Source organism: Gallus gallus, chromosome 5, assembly GCF_016699485.2.
Source record: "Gallus gallus isolate bGalGal1 chromosome 5, bGalGal1.mat.broiler.GRCg7b, whole genome shotgun sequence".
In the NCBI taxonomy this organism is placed as follows: Eukaryota; Metazoa; Chordata; class Aves; order Galliformes; family Phasianidae; genus Gallus; species Gallus gallus.
Genome location: NC_052536.1, coordinates 56,033,618 through 56,060,008, shown reverse-complemented (window position 1 = coordinate 56,060,008; position 26,391 = coordinate 56,033,618). Strand labels below are relative to the sequence as shown.

At 41.9% G+C, this 26,391-nt stretch overlaps 2 protein-coding genes across 3 annotated transcripts; one reads left to right on the top strand and one right to left on the bottom strand.

The window, feature by feature from the left end:
* Positions 1-783: 783 nt before the first annotated feature.
* GMFB (glia maturation factor beta) lies at positions 784-12,323 on the bottom strand. The gene is made up of 7 exons (NM_001031214.2): positions 12,240-12,323; positions 10,809-10,905; positions 10,300-10,349; positions 9,301-9,350; positions 8,153-8,235; positions 6,571-6,644; positions 784-4,615 (listed from the first exon to the last, which is right to left on the bottom strand). The coding sequence occupies exons 1-7, from the start codon at positions 12,240-12,242 to the stop codon at positions 4,544-4,546; spliced, it is 429 nt and encodes a 142-aa protein (NP_001026385.1). The 5' UTR covers positions 12,243-12,323; the 3' UTR covers positions 784-4,543.
* A 323-nt stretch (positions 12,324-12,646) lies between these two features.
* CGRRF1 (cell growth regulator with ring finger domain 1) lies at positions 12,647-23,346 on the top strand. 2 transcript variants are annotated; one of them, XM_004936486.5, is made up of 6 exons: positions 12,647-12,852; positions 17,373-17,512; positions 18,781-18,958; positions 19,145-19,292; positions 20,614-20,721; positions 22,049-23,346. In XM_004936486.5, exons 1-6 carry the CDS (start codon positions 12,749-12,751, stop codon positions 22,394-22,396), a joined length of 1,026 nt encoding a protein of 341 aa, XP_004936543.2. In that variant the 5' UTR covers positions 12,647-12,748; the 3' UTR covers positions 22,397-23,346. The 2 variants fall into 2 exon arrangements, with proteins under 2 accessions (XP_004936543.2, XP_001235056.2); XM_001235055.7 differs by having other exon boundaries at positions 22,046-23,346.
* Positions 23,347-26,391: the final 3,045 nt, after the last annotated feature.

Sequence of the window (26,391 nt, the reverse complement as noted above, 5' to 3'; positions counted from 1 at the left end):
CATCCCTGTATATTTCTGCAAAGCTTTTTAGTCAGCTTTTGATTTTATTGTCTTGATAACCTAGAATTATCAGTAAGCTATCGCTACATTTTCTAGTTAAGCACCTTCAATGAACAAGAGAATACCACAGTGCTGCCCAGGTCACCTCATTCCAGTATGAAAGCTTTGTATTCTTATCTTTTTCTTCTTCTCCTCTTTAATCAGCTGTTCTTGAGAGCCATTTCTGTCCCACGGCAGTTCAGCCACCTTTTTCAGAACTGTTGGCAACAGATTCTGTTGTAACGTACTCAGGTGACCAAGAAGCCATTCAAAAGCCAGCTGTGCTGAAGCTGCTGTGCATTACCTCCTTCACAGCTGTTAAATTCACCAGGGATTGGGTGCACCTGAGGAAGAAGGGGTTTATTTCTATCATATTTAAGCTGTGGTCCATTAGTTCTGTTCTTCAGCACTGGCAGAAGTGATGACATGTCAACTACTGACACTGAATCACCACAATTATTTTCAGCAGCTTTTTCAGCAAGGTAGGAAAAGGAAAAAAAATTCTGCAGAGCCATCCTGTTCTCCTTCCTGCTGCTGCCCTGCATAACGGATGGAAAGAGGAATTCTTACCCTCAGAACAGCCAGTGAGGAAGCACAGTGGACGCTAAACACCACAATACAAATTCAAAGCAAATTCCAGGTTGCTGAGAGGAGGAAGGTCATGCCTAATATTAATGATTTTCCCCTTTCAGATAGACCCACGCTCTGCATGCTACTTTGCAATTAAAAGAGGGAAACAGAACATCTTAATTAAACATTTTATTTATACCAATACAAGCACCATGCTTAGCAAAAAAGATTTGGTTTAAAGTGAACATGCAATGTGAACTAGCATAGACTAAACAGCATATGGAAGTTGTACTGGTTACTGGTATGTTCACGGAACTGCTGAGTTCCAAGACTGGCCATGAATCCCTCCCACCTTTTGCCACCTGCAGCACTGATGCCAACCCAGACAGATCACAGTGCACAAGTCACACCAAGTCTGGGTCACGTAGCAAAAGCAAAGAGCCTCAATTCTCATGTCACATTACAGCTCCATTTCTCAGTTACTAGTTGCATGCATCAGAAAGTGTGACTTAAAGTCCTTTCAAGCACAGTGACATGAGGAGTTGTCAGCATCCCTCGCTTTTGCATGTTTGACTCAGATCCCCTTTACTTGTTTAACATTGTTTCTAGACTACTTATTTTATAGTTAAAGATACAAAAATGGAATCTTGGTACAAATACATAAGATGCTCCTTTGGAGAAATGGAAAGGTGTCAACATCATTATTGCCTCCTCTGAAAGCTCAAAACAGCATTCATGATTCTAGAAACACACTTGAACCATCAAATATCAGCATTTACAGTTCATTAAAAAATATTTGAACATTACAAGTCCATTTTATGGGTTACCATGCAAATTCATGCTTTAATTCAGCTTACCATCAATGAGCAGGATTACAAGAGCTGTATCCCAGCCATCTAGTCAATACTGAAAGCAAAACTGCGGCAGAAGTCTCTCTTTATGAAAGACCTTAAACTCTTGGCCAAAGATTTTATGGCCAACTCACTAACTCCTGAAAAATAGGAGCTCACAATGGAAAAAGCTGACTCTCAGACCTTTCAGCTACAAAGACTCCCATAGGCTGCATTATTTAATTCATCTTGTTTGAACCGTCTTGAGAGATCTGAAAATACAAGACAAGCACGTGGTGACAGGTAACAGCAAATCGTAGTCAGAATATACTGGCCTTCTGAACACAGACACACCAAACCTCCCACTGATCGTAAAGGGGGAGGACTAAGGAATATACAGCTCTACAGATAAGGTGGGAAAAATATGAAAACGAGCATTTGTGCAGAATAGATTTGGATATAATCAATGTCTTTGTTTAACCAAGTATTAGCATTACCTATATCTCAAGGGCCTAGGACAGCACATGGCAGATAATCATGCCAAAACACTGTACTGGAAACAAGAAAACAACAAACAAGCCTAGAATGACAAACATCCTCTGTGTACTCTTTCTTCAAGCACCTGCAGCTGCTTCCTCATCGCCACAGCTCAAAGCAGGGAAGGAGCTACAGCTATGAAGCAAAGCTGTTACAAGACTAATACTGGTAGGCTGAGCAGCATCAATACCGTCTTCCACAAGAACGTGGGCTTTAACACTCTCAATAGAACTAGTTTGCTTTCTGCAAGACTTGAAGGGCAGCATCTAAGGCAGAAATCCTTAAGTGAAAGAAGCAAAAACACTCCAAGTGAACAGTAAAGAACTCCAAATGAAGAGTTCCACTACATGGACATAATCTTAAGTACCAGAGGTCGTTCAGCAGAAGGCGGAGTGATGCAGAGATGCAGAACCTGCTTCCCTCATCTGACTGCAGCAGCTCCTTCCTTCTCTCCAGAGAGTCTCCTTTTGCAGTTATTTTTGTTGAGACCTGTGCAAGCAGCAGTTGGATGTTGGCAGCCCACCAGTGTACAAAATACAGTAATAAAAGCTATTAATCCAGTTTTCCCAATAAAAAAAATATCAAGTTGAATATTTCAAGTGGCAAATTTTCTTCAGCCACACTACACTTTAACAGGCCTTACCTCTAGCACAACACCAAGGAAACAAGACTTCTGCTGCCTCAACGCTAATGCCATGATTGACATCATTCTTCTAAAGTTAAGTCTTACTTACACAATGTTTGTTAAAAAATAAGAGGTGGTAGTACAGAACGATCAAGCAGTTTCATAGTCAACATATTTTTGTCCAGGGAAATGAAATTGGTTTTCCAGTTCACCAGAGAAATTGTATTTTAATTACAAGCGTTTCCTTTCAGAACTGAAAGATCAATTTAATTGAATCACTCTAACACGTATTTTGAAGAGCTCCTCTCAAGTCAGATCCATACACAAATAAATGAGCAGTAACATCAAACTAAGAAGAGATCTATCAACACCGAGGACCTCTGCAGATCAATTCCTTGTGGTCTTTAAGGAATTAGTGTTAAAACCACTAACAACATATGCCTACAAAGAAACAAAAAACAGACCTTCATTTGGCAAAGGTTTCACAGCACGAAATACTGGCCTCCAAATTTAGCAACACGTTCCTCCTCACCAGATTTGTTAGGGCAGCTGTGCTTTAAGGTACGTTATCAACAGGAAGCTGCTCTTACACAGACACTTACTCAGCAGCACAACAAACACTCAAGAGTAAGATAGTGAGATACTGTCACATGAGCACTCCTTCTGCCACTGCGTTGGCTGAACACAATGTCCCATAGCAGACAGCTATTCTACTCGATATAAAATGGCTCTGTAAAAAGGTCATTTATAAAAGTCACATACTATTTTCACATTAGAATCTTTACTGTTTCAAAGAGATGAACTGTAAGTAAATGAAAATCAAATCCCGTATGCAAAAGCTTTCATCTGGAATGTAATTTTGACTAACAAGCAGTTAAGAAAATTAGAGACTGTCATTAAAACACTGAAAAAGCTACGTGTGGCCAACTTTTATAACAAAAAAAGATATAAATCACTCAGTACCATGAAAAGCTTTAACCTCCTGGACTCCTAGGAATAGAGCAGATGACTGCAATTGCTAAGAAAAGGAGGTTAGCTTTTGTTTTACAGATGTCATCTGCAGCACTAGGCACTAGGAAAAACGTTACTTGGATTCTTTAACAAAGTTTTTACCAAATTTGTAGTAAGTGGCAGTGTAAAATTCTCAAGTCATTTTAAAGCTAACAAATTAAAGGCACACAGTATTCACAGGTGTTCGTATAAGAGGAAAGGAGCAAAGAGGTAAACTTCTTAACAGTGTAGTAAGTTACATACGCAAGACATCTGGTATGAGAGGAACCAGAGTCATAATTCAGCCCTTAGTGATCTTCTAGTCCCTGTAAGACTGTATCAGCATGAGAATTGGACAGTCAAAGCTTTGCCCTGAAATTTAGTACGACTGCCTCAGTGAGCTGAGGAATTACTGGAATGACAAGAATTAGTTCCAAGAATTTGAGAAAGTTCACATGGACATAACACAGAGGGTACATAGGTAGATTCGCTGTACAAGGATTTTGTCTGTTGAACACTAAATGCTCCTAGGGAATAGTTTTCAAAGTTGAGAGGACATCATAAATTCTGACAATGACAGTACACAGTTTTTGCATATAAATGACTAGTATACGTCGTAAGGATGCATTTGTAGCTCAGAAAGAGTTAGCATCAGCTTCCAAATTATGCCTGTATATAGCTATAAATTCAGAACTGAACTATTTTAATTGTAGAAATATTAGTCACAAGAGTGCAAAAGGATTCCCTGCAGAGGAGTATTCCCTTTTAACAGGTACACATAAGGAAACATCTGCAAAGATCTGTTACTTCAAGGAGACAGACCTGCTATTCTTTGCACAAGAGACATACTGCAGGAAACAGATGTAAATACAGTGCATTTTTAGCTGTAAGTATTCATGTCTGGTTCCAGTATGATCAGGATGGTACATAAATACTCATTACAGAGGTTTTCTTAATGGAAGAAGCCCAGTTTCTCACGCAGCCATTCTTCGGTTAGATCTTCTGTATTTCTTATTTCAAATACCTAAACAAAAATCACATTGCATAAATATTTGTGCTGCTGGTACTTGGAAGAGATAAGAATACAATGCAAGCAATACCATTCCACATAAGTTGTCTAAGATGTAAAAAAAAACAGTAACCAAGAGTTCTTTGTTTTCTTGAATGCGCTGATTACTATTCTAAAGTAACAACAGTGGAAAACATACAAGACAAGGGATGATTGACAAGGGATGTTAATAACTTGACAAGAATTCTCCAATTCCTATTTCTAGACTTCATTCTTATTCTTAAAAAAAAGTATGTGACAACACTTACTACATTTTAAAGTTGCTCTGAAATCGCACCATCACACACAGCACTCCTTAACTATCTCAGCAAGAGGACTGTCTGTTTCAACAGCAGAAACAAATTTAACCTCTAGGCTGAATGAAGATCCAAGTTTAGGAAGCGTGTTCCTAAGCACCAGATACAGCTGTTCTGAAGTAAATTCATAGCATCTGATAATACATTTGCCCTTAAAGAAAGGGGCTCAGAATACCTCAGAACAGAAGGCTCACAAAGAACCAACCTAAAGCTTTGTGCAAGTCTTCAACTCTCAACAAAGCCTTGAAACAGCAAACAAGACCAAAGTAGCCAATAAACTCTTCACATTCCATACGTGCAAGTGAGTTAGATTTTGATTTTTAATACCCTTGAGAAGGGTAAGCTAATTCTGTACTGTCTTTGAGATGCCAACAAGCAGGTTATCTTCTCAGAAGATTCTAGCAAGTAAAATCCACAAGCCTTCAAGAACATTCTCCTTCAAGAAGAGTCAATGAACAAGGGGACTGCAGACTACCGTTCCTGTTTTGACAAGACTGAGAATAACTGATTTAGTACTGAAATAGCTTTATCTGTCTAACTGCATAGCTGCAGAAAGCATGCTGGGGCCAGCAGAGCAGGTGGGCTTTTGGAGAACACACAAAGCAAGCTTCTCAGTAAACCCACTGTTTTAAAATGAGCTCCATAGTTAGTCCCTTCTTGTCATTTTATCATTTTAATCCTCTTCATGAAACAATTCTGGTTGTTTTTCTTTTTCCCCTCATTTCCCATCTCACACGGTTTGGATTCTGAATACTGCCCCTCGTGTTCAGGTAGTGATACTACCAACTAATACTACTATTTTTTTTTTCCTTGTAAAAGATCTGGGGTGAGGGGAACATGAATTCAGTGTTCTAAGCATGAAATAGCTTACCAGAAGCCAAGCTAACATGCAAGCCACTGCAAAAAATAGGAGGACTTAAGCTCACATGCAGAAGTCACAGCAGGAAGAAAAAGCATGAGCTAGAAAGGCTCGGTGAATGGCAAGAGTAAAGCACATCTGAAGAGGGAGGAAACAACTTCAACTGGAGACAAGTTATGAGCAGCTTCAGAAGGAAGATAATCATGGACTTTCATATCCATTCCTAGGTAGTCTAGTGGTTGGCAACCCTGCACATAGCAGAGGGGTTGAAATTGGTGACTATTGCGGTCCTTTTCAACCCAGGCTGTCCTATGATTCTATAATTTCTTCTGGTCTCAGTACTGGAGAAGACAAACACAGGGAGATTCAGGACTGTTCAGCACTTTGCATGAATGTCACATACTCTGAAGGGTATGTTCTGTGAGCATACAAACTGCAAAACCATAGAGCCAAACTAGTCTGTACCATACCAAAACTTCAGCCTGTACTTCTCTTCAGTATACTATTAAAGTGAAGATATCCACTGTACTGAGTATTATAGTTGCTTTTTGGAACATCGTTCTTCCTGACCTCTAAGAGAGAAGAAATCCCTCCCACCCCAAAATGCTGTCTTCAGTCTTCCTAAAACAGAATCTATTCACTGTAATCACAAAATCTCATAACATCCTTCTCATGTTGGGTTCAAGCAAGACACTAAACAGCTTTTGCAAACCACATTTGACGCAGAGGCAGTTACTTCAATTAATTAATCATACCTTAGTGAGTTCAGCTGTCTGTACAAGCTTATTCTTGCTCCCAGCATACATCATCTGCTGCTCAGGCTTGCATCCTGTAGTTGTGTGGAGAGAAAAAAAAGAAAAAGGTGGTGCTCAGTTATTCCAGCTGCTACACCTCAAAATTGTTTGTTTTTTTTTTAACTTAAATTGAAAGCTGAATTCGGCCACTTTTTGAATTCAGAAGTGACCCAGTTCTTCACATACTTCAGTATAATGTTTATATTCTTCAGTATTATTTTTGCTCATACTTGGCACTTGAAAAAGTTGAATCAATGGTCTCAACATGCACCTGTATTTCTACTCAGAAGCATCTAATATTGCATCATCTGAACTGGAATTGCAGTTTAGAATAAAATAGCCATCAAAGCAGTAATTCCTGACGCTGCAGTAATGTGCTGGTTACGTTACATACAATTCTTTGCCATCCTGCTATTTCTGGAAGATTCCCAAGTCTCTCCTAGTTCCACTCAAATCTTTATAGCATATGCATTTGAGCTAAAATCAAACTCAGATCAAACCAAGTCAGCTGAAATTTACTATTAGAATTATACAGTTCACTGCACAGGTAAGTTTATGATGTGGGTTGCTGTGAAGCAAGCAGAGCAAGATGTAAAAACTTGGGATGATCTTAGGCTACAGTTTTTCTTCTCAAATATTTCCTGTTCACTCCCACTTCTACCCGCCCAGATTTGAGTTTTGGAGCTTTCTATTCTCCTTCTTAGCTACAGCTGTGACACTTTCACATCACAGCACTGCTGAGAGGCAACTGTTGCTGTCCATTACATGCAAGTCCACAAGAAAATCCTCTTAATTTCCATCCTTTCCCTTTTATGCAGTCCTGATCCTCTCACAGCCAGACATGGCCTTCTGAGAAGGATAGGAATTGCCTCTTGCTCAGTCTCTAACATCCCAAAAGCAGGACATACAGAGGTGGTCAGGAGAAGAGGCTGTATGTTCCAGCCCTCTCCTTGCTCATTTCCTGAAGCCACTCTGGTCATGCTTTGAGGAGTCCCCAGGATTTGTTAAGAGGCTGACAAGGAAGTGCATTATTGCTAAGCCTACATGAACAGATGAAGAGCACTCCAGGCTCCTGTAATTCACAGGAAAATGTTACAGAGCATGCCACTGAGTGGGCAGTGGGCCCAGTCAGAAAAACATACCATTTGGACAGCTATGCAGGAAACTAATATTTCTCTTCAGCCTTCAGAAATGGAAAACAAAGCCTGTTTGTACCCTACTACCTAAGTGTCTTAAATGTGAACCCCAAATGCAATGAAAATCTCTAGCAAGCAGGGAGATCTGGGAAAACGGAAGAGTTGACAGTTGTCACAAGCAGATGGTGAGGACAGAGTTAATATACTAGAGATTCCTCTCTTCCAGAAAAGGTCTCCAGGCAGTGCTACAGATTTATAGTGCCCTGATTCCAGCACAGGCATAAATAAATTCAGCCTTGCACATCAGAACCAATATTTGAGCATTAAGCACTCATTTTATCCTCTATTGCAAAGACCATTCCCAAATTTACAGCACATGGTAGCTGCCATTCACAGTGTTCACTCACCAACAGGACTGGAGAAGATAAAGCACAATGGATAAGAAACTCTTCCATCTTCGTGCTGATACTTGTAACTGTACACAATAAATGTTTTTTCTGAGGTTAAAGAAACTGAGAAACCAATTATTTTTTTGAGGACATAATCATCAATTATCAGAGCTTGATACAGGCACAAAGAAGTCATACATTCTAGGAGATGCCTCAAATTTGTAAAGTAGTCTGTCTTTTACTTTCACTTCCATATTTGACTTTCAGAACTGACCCTGCCTGTTTTTACCAACCTCTACAGCAGTCAGAGGACGAAGGTTGTCTCTTTACAACTGTTTAACATCAGCAATGAAAAGGGTGTTTTGTAGCTGTCTAAGATTCCTCATGCAGGTTTGTAAGAAGAATTCCCACACCCATGGCTATCTTGATCCTGGCCTGCTGCAAGCCGCATCCCTTCATCACAGACCAAGCACTTCATTGCTTCAGGTGTTCTCAGGAATTTGAACTCCTGCTTTATAGCCTCCTACTGCGCTACAGTCATGGAAGTAATCCTTCAGAATGGCACCTGGAACACAACCAGCTTTGGAGGATACTGAAAACAGATATTTTCATCAGCTGTAGCTTAAGTAACCCTCTCATTTTGTTTAGTTAGAAAGAATTTACTTCCCTCTGCCAACTCACTTCCTTTCTTTTTTTCCCCTTCCCTCTCTCAGTACAGGGATTCTTCCCTACATCACATGCCTAAAGTGCTCCCAACAGTAGTAACTGCAGCAAAACAGCAAGGGGCATACGCTAGGAAAGCACTAAAACAGATCTTAAGTTACACTGGCAGCTTCCTGTATTTGCAAGTAGCAACATGCAAAACCGGTGCATTTTACTTGCTTCTTGAGTTAACAGCACTTCCGTAAAAGTTACAGAGTATAGCTTAAAAGGAAATAAAGCCTTGGGAAAGGCCTAGCTGTATCAGTTGCTGTTTTAAGTCTTTAAGAACTGGGACAATCATTCAGTGCATCACGAGAACTGATCCCTAAGATGCCTCACAAATCAAGTATTACTGAAGTCTCCTTACAGGCAAGCATTAGCCTAAAAAGGTGAAGTTCAACTTTAAACATTTGAACAGCTTCCAGGAGTGACTAAGACAAATGCCAGCAGCACAAGAAGGATATCGAGGTTGTCTCTCAGGCAGCTCATCTTTTAGCTCATCTGGAGAAATACCCTGGTAACATTAAACACAAGCAATATTTGAACAAGTTAACTTGCACTTGAAGGTATACTATGAAGGCTAAAGCAGAATAGTGGGGTGGCAAAACACCTGCTATTTCGATACACATATTCTGTTTAACTGATAACTATCTCTCACACAAATTACTAGAACAGTTTAAGAAAGCTCATCTGCTAATAGATTTATACTGCTAAACATTAAGTAAACATTAACGTGAATAATCATCCCTAGTTTAGGCATAATGAGTTTTGAAAACATTTTGGCTCTAGTTGGATAAGCTGGCAGCTGCAGTGCTCTCCTAACTCCAGCACTAAACAGAAGCAAGCAAGCACATCCAAATAAGTATCTGTTAAAAATCAGCTACATAAAAGGTGCTCTTGAGAAATTGCTCCTTGAACAAGCAAAGAGCCCCCATTCCACTCAAACACTACGTTAGCTAATATACCCTAGAATGTAGCAGCTAAGAGCAATGCTCAAATCCTCTGGAAGGATTTAATTTTGCCCTGTGTACCATTAAGAAACACTACAAGGTGGCTTACTATGCCATCTATCAAATTTAGGATCTGCAAAGGACTAGCAAGCCTAGCTTCTAATTGACAGCAGATGAGTTCAGAGATACATATGCAGATCTACGTGGAAATGCTGCAGAGAACTCTTTGAGAAGCCAGCAGGTGCCGAAGATGCCTTTTACATACAGAGTTGTATCATAACAGCTTTAAATTAACTTATCTTTTGTGCAATTAATTAGTTGCCTCAATTGCTTCTGCATAGCTCCACTATTAATAGCGCTGTGCTTTACATGCAGAGTGTCCATGCATTCAAATAAGCTCATGACCCAAATTAGATTAAGAGTTTGATAACAACTTGAAACTAAGGCAGTACCTTAGAGACAACAATACATTGCAGGCTGAAGATACTCTTATTTACAATGCATTTAACAAACCTCATGCTCCTCATCCAGTACCACCAACTGCTTATCCTTGTCGATTTTCACTATAAATCAAAATAAAACACAGATCAGCTTTCAACTGATTACCACAACATATGCATAAAGCTTTTTAACACCACCTCTCAAGTACATTTCTCATCCTCCCATTCTTTCTTCAGACCCTGCCCCGTGGTTTCACAAAATCTCTCACGCCAGAAGTTACACAGAGGGCTGTTCATAGCAACATGTCTTTTTCAGATTTCAAAGACAAGGGACAAAATATCATGCTTAAAAGCCATAAGATTTACAAACTTGAAGTGACCGTGCCATGAATTGTTTTTGCTATCATTTTAAAAGTATTTCTCTACTGTTAACAGTAGAGAGGCAGAACAGGAGGTACTCAAGCTCATGGCAGACGCAGTCTCTTGGCTCACACCTACCTGTCACAGCAACAAAACTACATGGGGAGAAAGAAAGCATCCCACAAGGCCATGGGATTTTCACCAGTCACGTTTTAAACTTACTTATAATGGCAGCATTGTTGGTTTCTTTACGGAACCGGAATTTTCGCAGCTTCTCCACCAGGTCTTCAGCAACATCACAAACCACCAGAGATTCACTCTGCAGAGGGAATTGCAGAGGGGAAAGACAGCAGAGAGAAACTTTTTAATATAAGAGATACCTCCACATCAGAGATATGTGCCCTTGAACTCTTATTAGGAAGCGGAACTGCAATCTCTTCTCAGAAGTTTCAAAGCATACACATAAACTAGGAAATAAGGGAGCCTACAGACAGGAGGGGAGTCAACTCTTTGAAAGGGGAGATAACAGCAGGACAAGGGGAAATGGTTTTAAGTTGAAGGAGGGAAGATTTAGGTTGGATGTCAGGGGGAAGTTCTTTACTCTGACAGTGGTGAGGTGCTGGAACAGCTGCCCAGAGAGGCTGTGGATGCCCCGTCCATCCCTGGAGGTGTTCAAGGCCAGGTTGGATGGGGCCCTGGGCAGCCTGGGCTGGTATTACATGTGGAGGTTGGTGGCCCTGCCTGTGGTGGGGAGGTTGGAGCTTCATGATCCTTGAGGTCCCTTCCAACCCAAGCCATTCTGTGAAAGCAGGTTTGAAGAACAAAAACACACTTATCTGTTCTTCTATCCCTCCTCAAAGCCAACATTTAACTATAAACATGTTATGTTATATCCTTGAAGCAAAACTATTCTCATCCACTGCCATCAAGGATTTCTTTTCCCACAATACAGCCCTTAAAAGGAAAGAGGTGTTCCTTCAACACTTGACAAGCCAACTATATGGAAGTAACACAGCAGCACGAGCGAGATAATTGAAGCATTTAAAGAAACGGCAGCAACATTTGGGAAGCCTGAGCTTTCAGAAGCAGCACCCAGTTGCCCTATGAGTCACCAGGCTGACGATGGGGAAGGAAGCGGCGGTGTCACCAGCAGGTTGCCTGCCCTGACACACGCAATATTCGCACCGTACCGCTTCCTGAGCCAACCCCGCACACCTCACAGAGCCACCAGCTCCAGCTCGCCCGTTACTCGCCAATTCCTAAGGCTTTCCTACCTCAACAGCTGCATTTCCAAGCTTCTTAAAAAAAAAAAAAAGGAAATCCCAGGCTCGGCTGTCACAGGGCTCCTCCAGCTGCAAGCACTGCGTGCGCACCGCCCGCCCCTGTGCTTCTTTCTCCTCAGCTCCAAAGATTTCTCTCGGCTCTCCCCGCCCCACAGCCGCCACGAGCCCCGCTCTCTCCTCAGCAGCGGCACCTCAGAGCTGAAGCCGCGCTCTGCGCCCAACGCCCTCCTCAGAAAGGAGCGTTTCCCCCAAGCCCAAAGCTTGGGCCCCAAGCTGAGCCCAAACCCGCTGGGATGAGGTGCGCTTACACAAACCCCTCCAGAGTTCGGTGCCGCCCATCCCCCCCTCAGGCGGCGCGAGCTCCTCTCACCATCTTGAGCGCGCGCGCCAACACCACAACCGTCCGCGCCGCCGCCCCGCCGCCTCCTCACTGAGCTGCCCTCCCCACTGCGCCTGCACCAAGGAGACCCCGTCTCCCTCCCTCCCCGCTCCTCTCCTCCAGCCAATCAGCGTCGCCGCCGCGGCTGGGCGGGAACCGAGAGCCGCCTACGGGAAGCGGGGAGGTTCAAGGCCCGCGGGGAGAGAGAAGGAAAGGGAAAGGGCAAAGGCGCGTGCCATGCAGCCACGTGACTTCCCCTCCTCGCGCCGCACCCCGTTGCCATGACGCCGAGGCCCCGCCCGCCGCGCGGTGTCACGGCAACGAGGCGTCCCCTCAGGACAGAGCGCTAAGCTGAGGGCAACGGCTTCGCTCTGCTGCCGCGCATGCGCCCGGTTTTTGCGCATGCGCCCCGCGCAGCAGTTGGCCGGCGGTGTGTGGTGGGGCGGGCGATGCGGCTCGGCTGAGCTCGGCTCGAGCTGAGCTGTCTGCCGGCCGGCCCTATGGCCGCCGTGTTTCTCGTCACACTTTACGAGTACTCTCCGCTTTTCTACATCACGGTGGTGTTCGTCTGTTTCCTCGTCACCAGCGGCCTGGTGCTGGGCTGGTGAGTGCGGCGGGGGGCTGGTCCTGCCTGTGGGAGCCGGTGTGGGGCGGTGGGCCCGGGCTGAGGTAATGGGGTGGGGGGGCAGCGGGGGGCTGCTCCTCTGTGGGAAAGGAGCTCTGGGGTGTGGGCTGAGGGTGGTGGGAGAAGTGAGTCTGTGTGGGATGTGGGTGGGTGGGGGGATGAGGAGGGCTGGAACCTGCTGGACTGGGGAACGGCTGTTCTGTGTAGGGGAAAAGAATCCTAGAATGGCCTGGGTTGCAAAGGACCACAATGCTCATCCAGTTCCAACCCCCTGCTATGTGCAGGGTGGCCAACCAGCAGCCCAGGCTGCCCAGAGCCACATCCAGCCTGGCCTTGACTGCCTGCAGGGATGGGGCATCCACAGCCTCCTTGGGCAACCTGTTCAGTGCGTCACCACCCTCTGGGTGAAAAACTTCCTCCTCATATCCAACCTAAACCGAGAAGGGAGTGATGGAGGGGAGCTGAGCAGGGTGGAAATGTGCAGTGATCAGGAGCTCTGCCACTGCTCTGTGTGAGGATTCAGCAAAGGCACTGCAGTCTCAGTGAGAAGCAGGTCCCCACGTGTCTGTCCGTAGCACTGCTGTGCTTGTTTTCCTGTAAATATAAATACAAATGCATGCCAAGCTGAGAGCATCGATCGGCAATCAAAATGTGAATACATGACGTTTGTGTGGCTTCTGGAAGAAATAAAACAGAGTTGCTGCATTTCATCCTCTTGGCTCAGCATTTATACCTGTAGTGCTGTGCTTCAGTGTATTCCTTTCTTTGTCTCATCGAATTACAGATGTTTTAGCTGTAGCTCTTTGTTCTTTTGGCAGCTTATAAACGCTCTGCCAGACTTTTCCTTTAGTGCAAAGTCTTGCTCTTGTTTACACCGCTTCATTAGCTGCTACTGCCTCAAAGATATGCCGTCTATTGCTTTCAGCCTGAATTAAGTTATCTTTTGATCTTTCAGATGTATTTTGTGGAAAGATTTTTTTCTTGTTTTGCATTGCCTCCCCTACTGCTGGGTAGGTGGAAGTGAAGGCAAAGTTGGTCCTGCTGCTAGATGAAGCTCCACGTCGTTACCTACTTCAGGAGAGGTGGTAGAAATCTTCTTCACAATTCTCTCTGTCCCACCGCACACTGACAGCGTTATATTACCATTCACTTCTTATATTACCATTTACTACGTTACCCTTTTTCACTTCATCGGTCAATCGAGATACTAAATCATGTTTCAAATAAATCTCTTGTATATAAATGCAAAAATTGTGTTTCTTTACCAAATTAATCATTATTTTAGTAGAACGTTCTTTTCCCCATGTCATATTTATTGTGTCATGCTTTTGCATAGATAATTGAGAGAGCATGGAAATGTATTTCTGGTGGACTACATCTTCTGGAAACCCTGTATTCTATAGTTATGGGTTATTTCATCATTGTGTACCTTTTTCACATCACAGTGATAGACCTGGCTTCTCTAAATGTTAAACTCAAGCTATATTGAGCTCATCTATTAACTGAACATACGTGAACTTAACTTTCACATATAGCTTTTGTAGATTCGCTTGCATCTGGTGAAGGTGAAAAGCTCTTTCAAAAAGATATTCAGTCTTAATAAAAGCACATTCAGCACTAAAGAATCCAAGAACCTCCAAGCAAGTTCAGTGTGTCTGCAGCTACAACTCTGCCAAAGTACTTTCTGAACCTCCTAAGTCATGAAAACAATCTGCTACTCAGGATACTATAAGTGCATATGGTATCATATGAATACATACTAGCTGGTTTATTGCCATAATGACATTTTGTTTACCCCATCATTTTCAGCATCAATCATCAGCCTGTTTTATAAACACGCACGTGATGGTGGCAGCCAGCCTGAAAAACACCAACTGCTTAGGAATGCTAATGTTTTAATTTGCAAAACCATGCCTTGATTTGAAAAGCATCATTTTTTAACAGGCAGCCCGGGACAGTGGCCCCACTTAGAGAATAGGTTACTGAACAGGAAGCTTTCTAGAGCCAGCTCATTAGATAGGCATAGAGACAAAAGTGGAATTTAGGTTGGCTGCATATGACACTGTGAGTTGCCTCTTAACTGTAGATGAATGCTTGTAGTAGGGGGAGCTGTGAGCTCAGCACCTCTTCCATGTCCACACTGCCCACTGAAGCAATCAACTTGAACAAAATCATTGGAACTACCTGCCTTTTCTAAACTAGTATGGTTCTAAAGAAATTAGTTGTACCATATACCAGCTGTCAACCTAGGCTGGTGGAAAGTAAAATCATAAAGGCTTTTTTCATCCTTCATATGCTGAATGCTGCCTTAAAATTGACAGAAGTACTGTATCTTATTGTTGAGCAGGGAGGGCCCTTTGCCTTCAGCTGCTGCTAAAACCATACTGGGGCCTTTTTTTTCTATTTTTTTTTCCCGTGGCTGCTTTTCATGGTGATTATCCTGTTGCTTTCAACCAGAGGATTTGAAAGTTTCCAAAGAACGGGGTTTTTACTTTGGAATCAGCCAGATGGTATAAAACAGGAGGCATCTTTATGTGTGGCTGGAGAGATTAGCTCCACTGAGTCTCAGATGCTGAATAAGTGAAGCAGCTGCTGCACCTGGTTTCTTTATGAGGAAGATGTTAAGCTGGCATAATTCATTACAGCCCCTGTGAAGTAGGCATGGCTGTATTTAGTTGCATTGGACAAGAGATTTGATGTTCCACATGCACAAACTAAGCATGGCTGAGCACCCTATGTTATATCATTGAAGAAATGTGAATGCTTCCATCAGTCTGGCAAACCAAAGGAATTTATCAAAGATGAAGTAATAAATATAGACTCTTTTCCACCACCTTTTTCTTCTTGGATATAGCTGCTATACTGAGGAAGGCAAGGCATGAAATGCTAAAGGCAGATATCCGTTGGACTGCCAGGAGCAGGTTGTTGCTATTGAGTCTGGCTTTGTGAGTTTAGTTTCCTCAACTTGAAAATCATTTTTTGACTGATGTTTTTCCATTAATCTCTCAAAGGGTACCTCCACCATGAATTAACAGGCACTTTGCAGGAGCTCAAGTGTCAGCAAAAGCTCTGTTTTCTCCTCGTGGACTCCTGTGTGTCAAATAAAGATTTCGAAGCCAGGAAAAAAAGGAGCAGTAAAGCCACAAAATTGTCTGTTTGGCTCAGAGCTGTATTGTACATGCAGCGATTTTCAGATGGATTATGCTGTAGTTGGTAGTGCCTTTTGCAGCTAGAGTTACTGATACAAGATCCATCTTACTGTAACAGCTGGTGTTCCAGGGTACAACATGGAAATGGTTGGTGCAGGGAAGAGCTGACACTTTGTGCTGTTCAGAACTTTCCAGCCACTGACTTCATAAAGCAAAATTCAAGGCCATTGAACAGATAGCGATGGCAGCAAAAGCACTAAATGGTGACAATGCAGGCTGAGCTAATTAATAACTGTGTTCTCAAATACATTAGCAAAGGACCCCCCCACAGCCTCTCCCTGTCGCCTTAGTAATGAGACAGTGCTGGATTAATGCAGTTACAAAATCCCATCAGTCTCTGCAGCAGTCTTCTGATTGTGTATCTATGGTGGCTTCTCTAATTATCCTTTGCTTACTGACAGTCATTGCTGTCACTTTAACACTGAATTATTTTTAGCCAAAAGAAAAAGAAGGTGTTCTGGGGAGCTCATTTGTAGATCCTGATCTTCTGTGGCAGTTCCTTAAGAGCCCTGGGCAATGTGAAAACCTTGGGGTTTTTAAGATGATGTCAGAAACCATCCTGAAGTATTTCTTGTCATTTTCTTTGATTTTTATTTTCATCTATGGGATATTTAAGTAGATGAAGCAAAGGTTCAGAAGTTGTCCTTTTAGAGCCAAGCTATAGCTTGGGCTTGCGTGCTAGTTTCACCTTTGGAGAGGTCTTAGAGTTGCACCTGTGATTCAGTCTTGGCTATTTTGCAGAGGTTGTAAGACCTCTGATTTAGACGTGGCATTTTGTTGTGATCAAGGATAAAATGCAAAATCAGAATCTTGATCTCTAGAGCCATCTCGCTGGCTGCAGTTATGGTTGGGCGTACCGTGGGGCTGAATGATTCACTCTCAGGTCTTCCTGCAGGGCACCCAGTCCCTTAAATCTGTTCCATCTCAGTAAGCAATGGCTTTTTTTGTCCTGTGACTGGATGTGCAGAATGTCAATGGTGAGAAAGCTTTGGTTAACCGTTTACCACTAGGGGGCATTAACCATCCTCACTAATTTCACACTCTGGAAATACTGTCGAAGTATCCTCCCTCTATTTGTTTATTTTTTTTAACACTGAGGACTCCTGTCTTCTGCCACAAAAAGCTGGAGCTGAATTGGCAGGCTGTGTTATGCATGCATCCTAACAGATATTGTGCAAAGCCACACTGGATCTATTTGTTGTGCTGCAAGTTACTTAGAGCTGAACAGGAACTGAAACATGCCAAGAGCAGTGCATAACATGCTCATTCTTCTTATTCTGTGTCTCTCAGGTTTGGTTTGGGTGTCCCTGTTATTCTCAGAAACTCAGAAGGAACAGAATCCAGCACGAGAGTACTGAAGAAGCGAATGAGACAAGTGAAGAATCCTTTTGGTTTAGAAATCTCTCATCCTGACACAGCTTCTGTAACAAGTCAGTGGATTTCTAATATGCTTAATTTTTGTTAGTCTGTGCTCCTAAATATAGTACTTTCTATTTCTTGCTCTCACCACTTAGCAGTACTTTCTCAGAAATGTACTTCCATCACTACAGAAGGAATAATCATTTTTTCACCATTCATAAATAGGCTATGTTTAAATCAAAATATTTAGATATTTAAGAACAGTTTAATTCTTATTAATGAACCACTTCCCGCTGTAACAGGTATTTAAGTAATAAAAAAAAAACCCTTGCAGATGACCAATTACTGTCAGCATTTTTTGTAAACTTTAAGTAGAATTCAGTATAGAACATACAGTATCTGATTCAAAATCAAATTTCTTCTCCTCTGATTTTTGGAACTGCACAACATTATAAAAAAAATGTGTACATGTGGTTCAGTGGAAACTGAAGTATCTGTGTGCATCAAGTAGTCCCTAAAATCCTTGAGATCACCCACATAGGAAGTAAAATTCATGTACTTCTGCATGGTTGGGTGTGTGAAACAAGGCTGAGTGTTTTCCACCCAAACAGATGTGAAGCCTTCCAATGGATGAGAAAAGGGCTGCAGCAGAACATTCTTTGTCTTCGTTTATTTAAAAAACTGAAAAAGAAAACAGAAACACAACAAAACAAACAAAAAAGAAGCACACTCAGAGGAAACCCCTGTAATTAGTCATCAAGTCACATGAATTTTCCAGCAGGCTTGAGCACTTGAATTTGGTGGGACTTCTCAAGAGTTGTGTTCCTATTTGTGCTGTTAGCATTGTAGAAGTTGCTATGCTGGATGCTTGCTTTTTAGAAAGGAAATGCAGCACATATCCTCTTTTTAGCATTCCTCTGCATGACCAAGAGGGCTTTATCCTTGTAGGCCACAGTGGGTGTTGTAGGCCAGTGATCCAATTACTATCATTGTCTAAAGAGGGAATGGACTTTGGTCTAGAGATTATACTCTTGAGCCTTCCAGTGTGCTTGTAAAATGTTACCAGAAGTTAAAATTTACCCTTTGTAATACACATGCTGCTTCTGTTAGCTCAGACAGCATTTGTATCTCCTCACACCCACTGCCTTCTCATCGTTGTCTTCCAGAAGCACCAAACCTAGTTTGAATTTTTAAAGATTAGATTAAAATGGTAAAAATCTGGGATGTTGACGTTGTTTTCTGCCTGTTTCCTTTTAACAACCTGCACTTAGCAGTTCCAGAATTCCTGCACGTTGGTGAGTTAATGGAATTAATGAAGTCCTTATCTTCTTTCTAAAAGGGGGTATAACACTGATACCTGACTGTCTGGAAGACTGTGTTCTTACGTGCTACTGGGGCTGCAATGTTCAAAAACTCCATGAAGCGTTACAAAAACATGTCTACTGCTTCAGAATAAATACTCCTCAGGCGCTAGAGGATGCTCTGTACGACGAATATCTCTATCGACAGCAATACTTGTATCCTTTATTTAAATTGTTTTGACAAAATATGCTAATTTGCTGGCACAGGGAGAGCTGTGAACATTAGGCAGTTCTTGGTACAATGTAATTAGGAATAAATATGATGACAAATATTCTTTATGCAAACGTCACATTTGTCTGCTATCACAGTGACACTGATTGTTTTCCTTGACACAAGTAAAGCATAAAAAAAAATGACAAGGAAGAAAAATATTGTCAGCTACCAGAAGATGCTCAAGTTGTCGATTTTGGCCCAGTGCCTAGACTTTGCTATCCATTGATAGCGCTGCTGACATTAGCTGACGAAGAAGACAGGGAAATATATGATATTGTAAGTAATACAGGAATATATTTTAGGGATATTTATCTATGGTGGAGCTCCTGTTGTTGATACGGTGTTTCAGATTGCTGTTGGCAAAGAAAGACCTTTTTTTAGGTCTGGCAGAGATATTTGTGTTGATTGCTGACTTGAAAACTAAGAACATGGGCTGACTTTCATCCTGAATGCATCTGTGGCCAGATCATGCCTGTGTGGTTTTGTGCAGGAGTTTTCCTCTAACTTTCCACACCAGATTCATGTGACAACAGAAAAAGGTGACAGAAATTATTTGAAGGACAGCAGAACTGAAGATGTAGAAGACTTACTTAGTCTATAAAACAGAAGATTGAGAAGTAACTTGATTATAAGTGTACAAATAAAAAGACAGAGAATGCTTGAAGGGAAGATTTATGATCAAACAGCAGAAAGTTTATACTAGATTCTAGTATTACTGTATAGATTTCTGTACTATAGAGTAGCATAATAGAGGAAACAACACCTTAAAGAGCTGAGACAGTTCCATTTGGAATGGGTCCCACTCATGATTCAGAAAGTTGCCTCGGTGTCTGAACAAGCAGCGAGCTGAGGACACGCATTGCCACTGAAACAGCACTTAGGGTGCAATGATGTAATACAAATACACTGAGAACAGCTAGCTTTCAGAACCTTATCAAAGCAGGAGAGCTTTAATTCTCATGGCGAATTGATGACTTTCAGGTTCCAAAACTAAGGCAGCACAAAGCTTTGTGAATTTTTTTATGAGGCATTGTGATTAGAGAAAAAAACCTTATTGCAAAAGGGTAGTAAATTCAGTTAGTATAAATACACATGCACAGGTGTGTATATATTTAAGCTCTGTGTGTAATTAGCCATGTAGTGGATTTTGAAGTGTGAGGCTGAGGCACATGCATGAGTGTGTAAGCCCTACCTCAGTTGCATAAGCACTGAACTTCAGGAGGAGGGCATGTGTTTGGGTTCCTTTTTGGTATGGGGCCCATCAGCTGAGAGCAGACAGAGCAGGTCTCTGCTGTAAACTGGTTACAGGAGAGTGCAGTGGAGGACCAGGGCAGAAAGCTGAGGCTCCACAAAGTGCTATCTTGTGCCTCTTCCCATTTTTACCTTGTCCAGCATTTTGTATTCCTCTGTGCTTGAAGTCAATATTGATGAGGTCCTGATTGTCTAAGGAAATGAGCAGGTCAGAAGTTACAACGGCGTATGTTATCTTTAAAGCTTGAAGTTCCTTCCAACCCAAGCCATTCTATGACACACTATTTTATATGCATCATATCATGAAAAGGAAAGATATTAAATATACCTTTTTTTTCTTCGGTAGATTTCAATGGTGTCTGTAATTCATGTTCCTGATGAGAGCTACAGACTTTCCTGCAGAATATTATATCAGTATCTGCTTCTAGCTCAAGGCCAATACCATGATCTGAAGGTAAGCCACGTACTGAAACTTGTGTTGAGCTTAGTTTGTGTGAGCTTTCAGGAGCTTGAGTTGGTACATGAGTTTTTACCGAGTCCTTTACAGTAATAGTTACAATTATTTTACCAACTGAGAAGTTTCAGGCGAAGTTACTGTGCAGAAATATCTGAAAATATCCAAGATTTACTAGGGAAGTTGTTTCTGGTCTTGCAGGCCTTGGTCCTGTCCACTTGTTAAAGCACTAGTAATAAATTTACTAGCTATTGAATGCTTCTCTACAAAACAATTATTTCCTTGCTAGTATCTCAAAGCAGCACTTTCTCCTCCTTTGCTATACAATTGGAAAAGCCTTAGAAGACTTCTTAATTTCTTTTACTTCAGTGTGTGTACAAAGATTAGCACAGGCTGTTATCAGCTGAACCTATGTTCTCATCAGTCCTTTTCAGTTTCCCTTATCTATGTGTGCCTGGGACTATCTGTGTCCCATGTCTGTTGATGATGTCATTCTATGCCACTTCATTATCATGATAATAACAGCAATGTATAATATCAACTAGCTAGAAATTGTGCCAAATCAATTCTATTGACTCTTTTAGCATTCATCTGGAAATAAATTTTTCCCAAGAAATGTTTGTCTTGGCCATCTTTTACTGACATAGTTGATCCAGGTAAACTTCCAAGTTGATCCCCTTTAGGGTTTATTTTTCTGTTACTGTTGTAAAAAAAAAAAATACTGCTTAAACTAAACAGAAACAACTGTGCAGCTGCACTTTGTAATACAGTTGTGTAGTGTGTTCCCTATGGGCACCTTTGTCTGCGTGGTAGTTCACTGGCTTTATTAACAGGTCATGCCCGGAAGAATTTGTGCTTCCCATAAAACACCCTAGAAAGGAATAAAGGATTTCAGTGTGAGAAAGAGCAGCGTGGGTAAAGTGAGGTACTTCTGAAGATTTGCTGGGATATATGTTTGGGAGGAGTGGGTAGAAGCATCCCTCCAGGCACAGATAATGATAAGCCACAAACAGAAACCCGAGCTGCTCACAACCAGTGCGGTTCAGTTAAAGTTCATGCATGCACACCGATTTGATTAAGGTTAGATTTGACATCTTATCTTTACTATTTTGCCAGTGTTCTATATTTCAGAAGCATAGAATTATATGTATCATTGAAGGCCAGGAAACTGTCCTGACTCACGCGAGGAATGAGTCTGGCCCTATTTAACCCAGTGAGACTGAGCAAATCTGTCATGGTGGAAATTTACATGGAACGTGTTTGACGAGGTGTTGGAGGTAGTTTGTTGACTTATGCTAAATGTTCGTGTGTATGTGTATTTTAGCAGCTCTTCATGTCTGCAAATAGTACTACACCACCTTCATGTGGTACCTCTCCAGATGAGAGAAGCACCGACAGAAGCTTGCTGGAGAAGGCTGGACTGGCTGAAGATGAACCAGAATTGCATGAAGAAAACAGTAAAGACTGCGTTGTATGCCAGAATGGCACAGTGAACTGGGTACTCCTACCCTGCAGGCACACGTGCTTGTGTGATGGCTGCATTAAGTATTTTCAGCAGTGTCCAATGTGTAGGCAGTTTGTTCAAGAGTCTTTCCCACTCTGCAGTAAAAAGGAGCAAGATGAAGATGAATCAACCCAGATCTTGCAAGATGTTCATCCTGGAAGAGTTTTTTAATGGAGACAAAAATAAAAGAACTGGGTTGTGTGCACCAAGGTTAAATGTAGAGAACAGACTGTTTATGGGAGGACATCTAGCATTAACTTGTACAGTTTTCCTTTTCATTGCTAGGCAATTTTCAGCTTCCTTATGTGTCTTCACTCCATATGCTCACAGGAACATTACATTTCTCTGTGCAATGTGGACAGAAGAAGTGTGTAGGATATACTTGAAGGATGTGATTATTTTTATAGCTGCTTACTAATTTTTCATGGAGTACTACTGCAGGCTGTTTTGATTACTAAATTTAGCTTTATCTACTTGCAAACAAAACTTGCAAGTGAAGTTGAAGTGCACACAGCTTATTCAGTATTTATTATATTTAAAATATTAGAGCAATATATCATCTTAATTCCTTATAATTTAGAAACCTGGCACTTTACAGAGCGTGACAAATGAAGGAAAGGGTGCATTCTTCGTAGTCAAACCCATGTATATTTATTTTGTAGACACGGGCTGTACTGTGACAGGAGCTAGAAGGAGAAGTTGCTCAGGACACTGTTTGGGGGCTATTTTGAAATGATGTGCATGTGAAGGGCCTGAGCCAAAGCCCTGTGGAACCAGTGGAAAGGGTTTTGTTGCTATTTGTTGCCTTGAACTAAACCTTGCTGACATTTTCAAGCCTGAACTGCTACTACTGTGTCATCTTGTGACAGATTTTCAATCTTCTGGCAATGGCTGCAAGAACTTGTTCTCCATACAAATGTTAGTTAATTACTCCACGGAGTTACTTGAGCAGTTTTGCTGTGCTGTTCTTACGTGAGTTGCTTGCTTGGGGAATTTCCAGTTCTGTTTACTTGCATTGTCAGATTGGATGAGAAGTTGACCATTACTTTTTCTTTTATCAATAGTCCCAGGACATTTGCTTACTCTAATAAAGAAGGAAGCTAAAGAACTGTTGAAAACTATTTAGGTTTTTTTTCTCTCAGTGGTATCGTCAAAAGCAGTAAAAATGGCTGATGAGAAGAGAAATTGTTGTTTTGCTTGAGAGCCAAAGACAGGCTGGGTTTCAAATCTGCTGATATAAGACAAATGCAGACGCTTGCTAGAACCTGTAAAAATAAGGAGTGCCTGCACTCTGTCTTTCATCGTGTTCCCTTGTCCCTTTGCCCCACATCCATTTTCAGGACACCTGCTCAGTCCCAGGGAGAAAAAGCTGTGCTCCAAGCTTCTCAGCTGCACTCTCCTGTGGCTCCTGTATCAGTGCTGCCCTGGTGCTGATTTCTGTGTCACACACCTCCAAAACAGGGAAGGCAGCTTCTCCTACTCAAGGTATTCCATCTTCATCTTTCTGTCATTCTGTTTTTTTATTTTTTTATTTTAATTTTGTGTGTCTGTTAGTTTTGCCTTCATTCTTCTAATTTCCTGGCATTTATCTCTGAGTAAAAGACTTAAGTGGTCATGAAAAGGGTAGTGATTTCTTGTGAAGAAAGATAGAGGTTGGGAATTGGTGCACGTGGCCACGGATTTCCAGCCAAATACCCACAGGCTGTGTTTAAGACTGTTTATCTGCTCTACCTGGAGTGACCTCCCTTACCAGAGAACTCTGGAATAAACAGCTGGCCAAATCAGCCTGCTGTTTGCACAGTGTATCAAACAGGAGTTAAATACATATATATCTGAGAGAGGACTGAAAAGTGCTTGCAGAGAACTTCCAAAGACAAATGGTTCTGTTTGGAAATCATCATGGCAATGAATGGTGTATGTGAGGCAATGTAAGAGGCTGAGAACACTAAGAGGAATGTGGAAAGTGTAATAACAGAAGGACCAATTGCTGGCTGGAGTGCTGGTGGTAGCAAGGCTATCCCACAGGTGACAACACAGTGCAGATGTGGAGAAACAACAGAGTGATGCAACTTGAAAAGAACCAGAGCTGCCTGTATTGAGAGCTTATGAAGGCTCTAAACTACCATCTGGTGTCTTCACCACTCAGTCTGAGCTGCAAAGGCATGAGGATTTGATAGACAACATTCCTTATCTTCTCTTTCACTGTAGGCAGTCTCAACTGGACCATTTGGACACACATATTGCTGCTAATGAGTATGTGAATATGCAAGAAGGAGAGGGGTGAAATCAGTTTTGAAAACAAAAATCACCTTCCCTGTTTCTGTGATCCTACACTGAGTTTTGCTAGCTTGGTTGCTACATACCCGATGGAGGAAGGTGGTTGCTGAGTCTAGCCTCTCTGTGTTGCTGACTGTTCTGCATGGAATAGAGGTGATGATGGTGGAAATAATTGCTTTTCAGACTTCCTTGTGTGCATGGTGTCACACGAACAGTTTACTCTACCTGCATTTGGGATAGAGGCCATGCAGATCATTAGTCCAGAGGAATGGCTTAATGCTGCACTACTTCCAACCTGGAGTTGGGCACGGCTTTGTGGTTAGGAGGGACTTGGCTTGTCCTTGGAGATGGTCAAAGAAAGAAGTGCACCAATTTATTAAAGTTTCCCAACAAGACAGTATGATGCAAGCTTCTGGGCTTTTTTTAATCTCAGACTGGAATGGTATTCAGGTAAACTCCACAGAGAATTGCCTGGTCTGTCTTATCCTTCAACCGATCGATGCCAGTATTAAATAATAATGGCAAACAGGATGTAGCTGTGCCGAACTTCCAGGCCATGTATTTACCATTAAGTCTCCCAGCTTTTCATTTGTTTCATGTTCTTCTATTTTTAATAGCATTTTCCAGAGATGCTTAGTTGCTTTATCAGATGTAACAAGCTTCTTTGCTGGCCCAAATCAAAGACCCAACTGAGAGTTATGGCAAGTACAGTAGCTGGCTTATTACATTTGCCCTTCTTCTAAGAAGCCATTTCAAGAAATGAATGAGGTGAGAAGTAACAGGACAGCCTTAAAGCTGTCTTGTGCGTCTCTTGATTGTCTTAAAACAGGGATTCAAGGCTGTAATGTAGAAATAAAACCTTCCTGTGATCCACAAAAACACGGTATACTGACAGAGGAGGAAAAAACCTTTGTCATTCTCTTGGAATAAATGTAATAAAATATTCCTTTTCTACTTGTGATAGGTTAGGTTTGTGGATGTGGTGACATCAAGAGCACATGCAGGCATCTAGCTATAAGGCTTGATTCTTTTGAACAGTGTTGGGGCATTACTAATTTGTAATGATTTTTGTTGCAGGACATAAATAGGAGTTAATCCTCTCCACTTGGTTTAGTTCACCCTCCCTGCACACGCACTCCTCCGGCATAGAAATGCCATTACTGTGACTTCTGCCACTGTCATTGCCACACTCACTGCATTCCCATATTTTTTTAGAAAGCACCAGCGGGGTGACTGGATGCTCTGGAGGGTCAGATGAATCCCAGAATTACTTCTGCAATAAATTATCTACACAATTCGTTACCTTTGCTTCATAGCTTCGCTCTGTGGTGTCCTTGTATCAGCAGCAAGTTTGTACCTAGAAAGCTCCTCTAGGTTTCAGATGCTTCCTCCAGGTTTTTGTCTCTGCAAAATGAGGATTTAGGGCTGTCCTAATATTCTTTACTCTCCCACTGCATTACCACTTCAAATCTAGTGTTTCTTGGCAGACTTCTCAATAGCAGCTGAAGTCAAGGGACTGGTGAGAAATCTAATGCATCACTTATATGTCACATAATGATCTTTATTTCAATGTCTGTCAGCTCCTTGTGAGCAGTACTACTTTAACAAGTTAGAGGAGGGATTGCTAACTTGTGAATAACCTTTGTAGTTGGTCCTCTTCTTTTTTCCTTCTGAATTTACAGGTGTTATTGAGTACAGACAACAAGACCCCAGAGGTTACCAGGGTCGTCATGCATCAGTCTCCTGCTGCCAGAACTGGCTGTGAGATACAGATGTTGTGCTGCTTCTTAGCTGGTCAGACACAGTGCAGGCACCCTGCTCTAGGCTATGGGGTTTCGGTCTCCGCTTCCTGAGACCCCTTGATTTAACCATTTTCCCCTGCAGGGAAA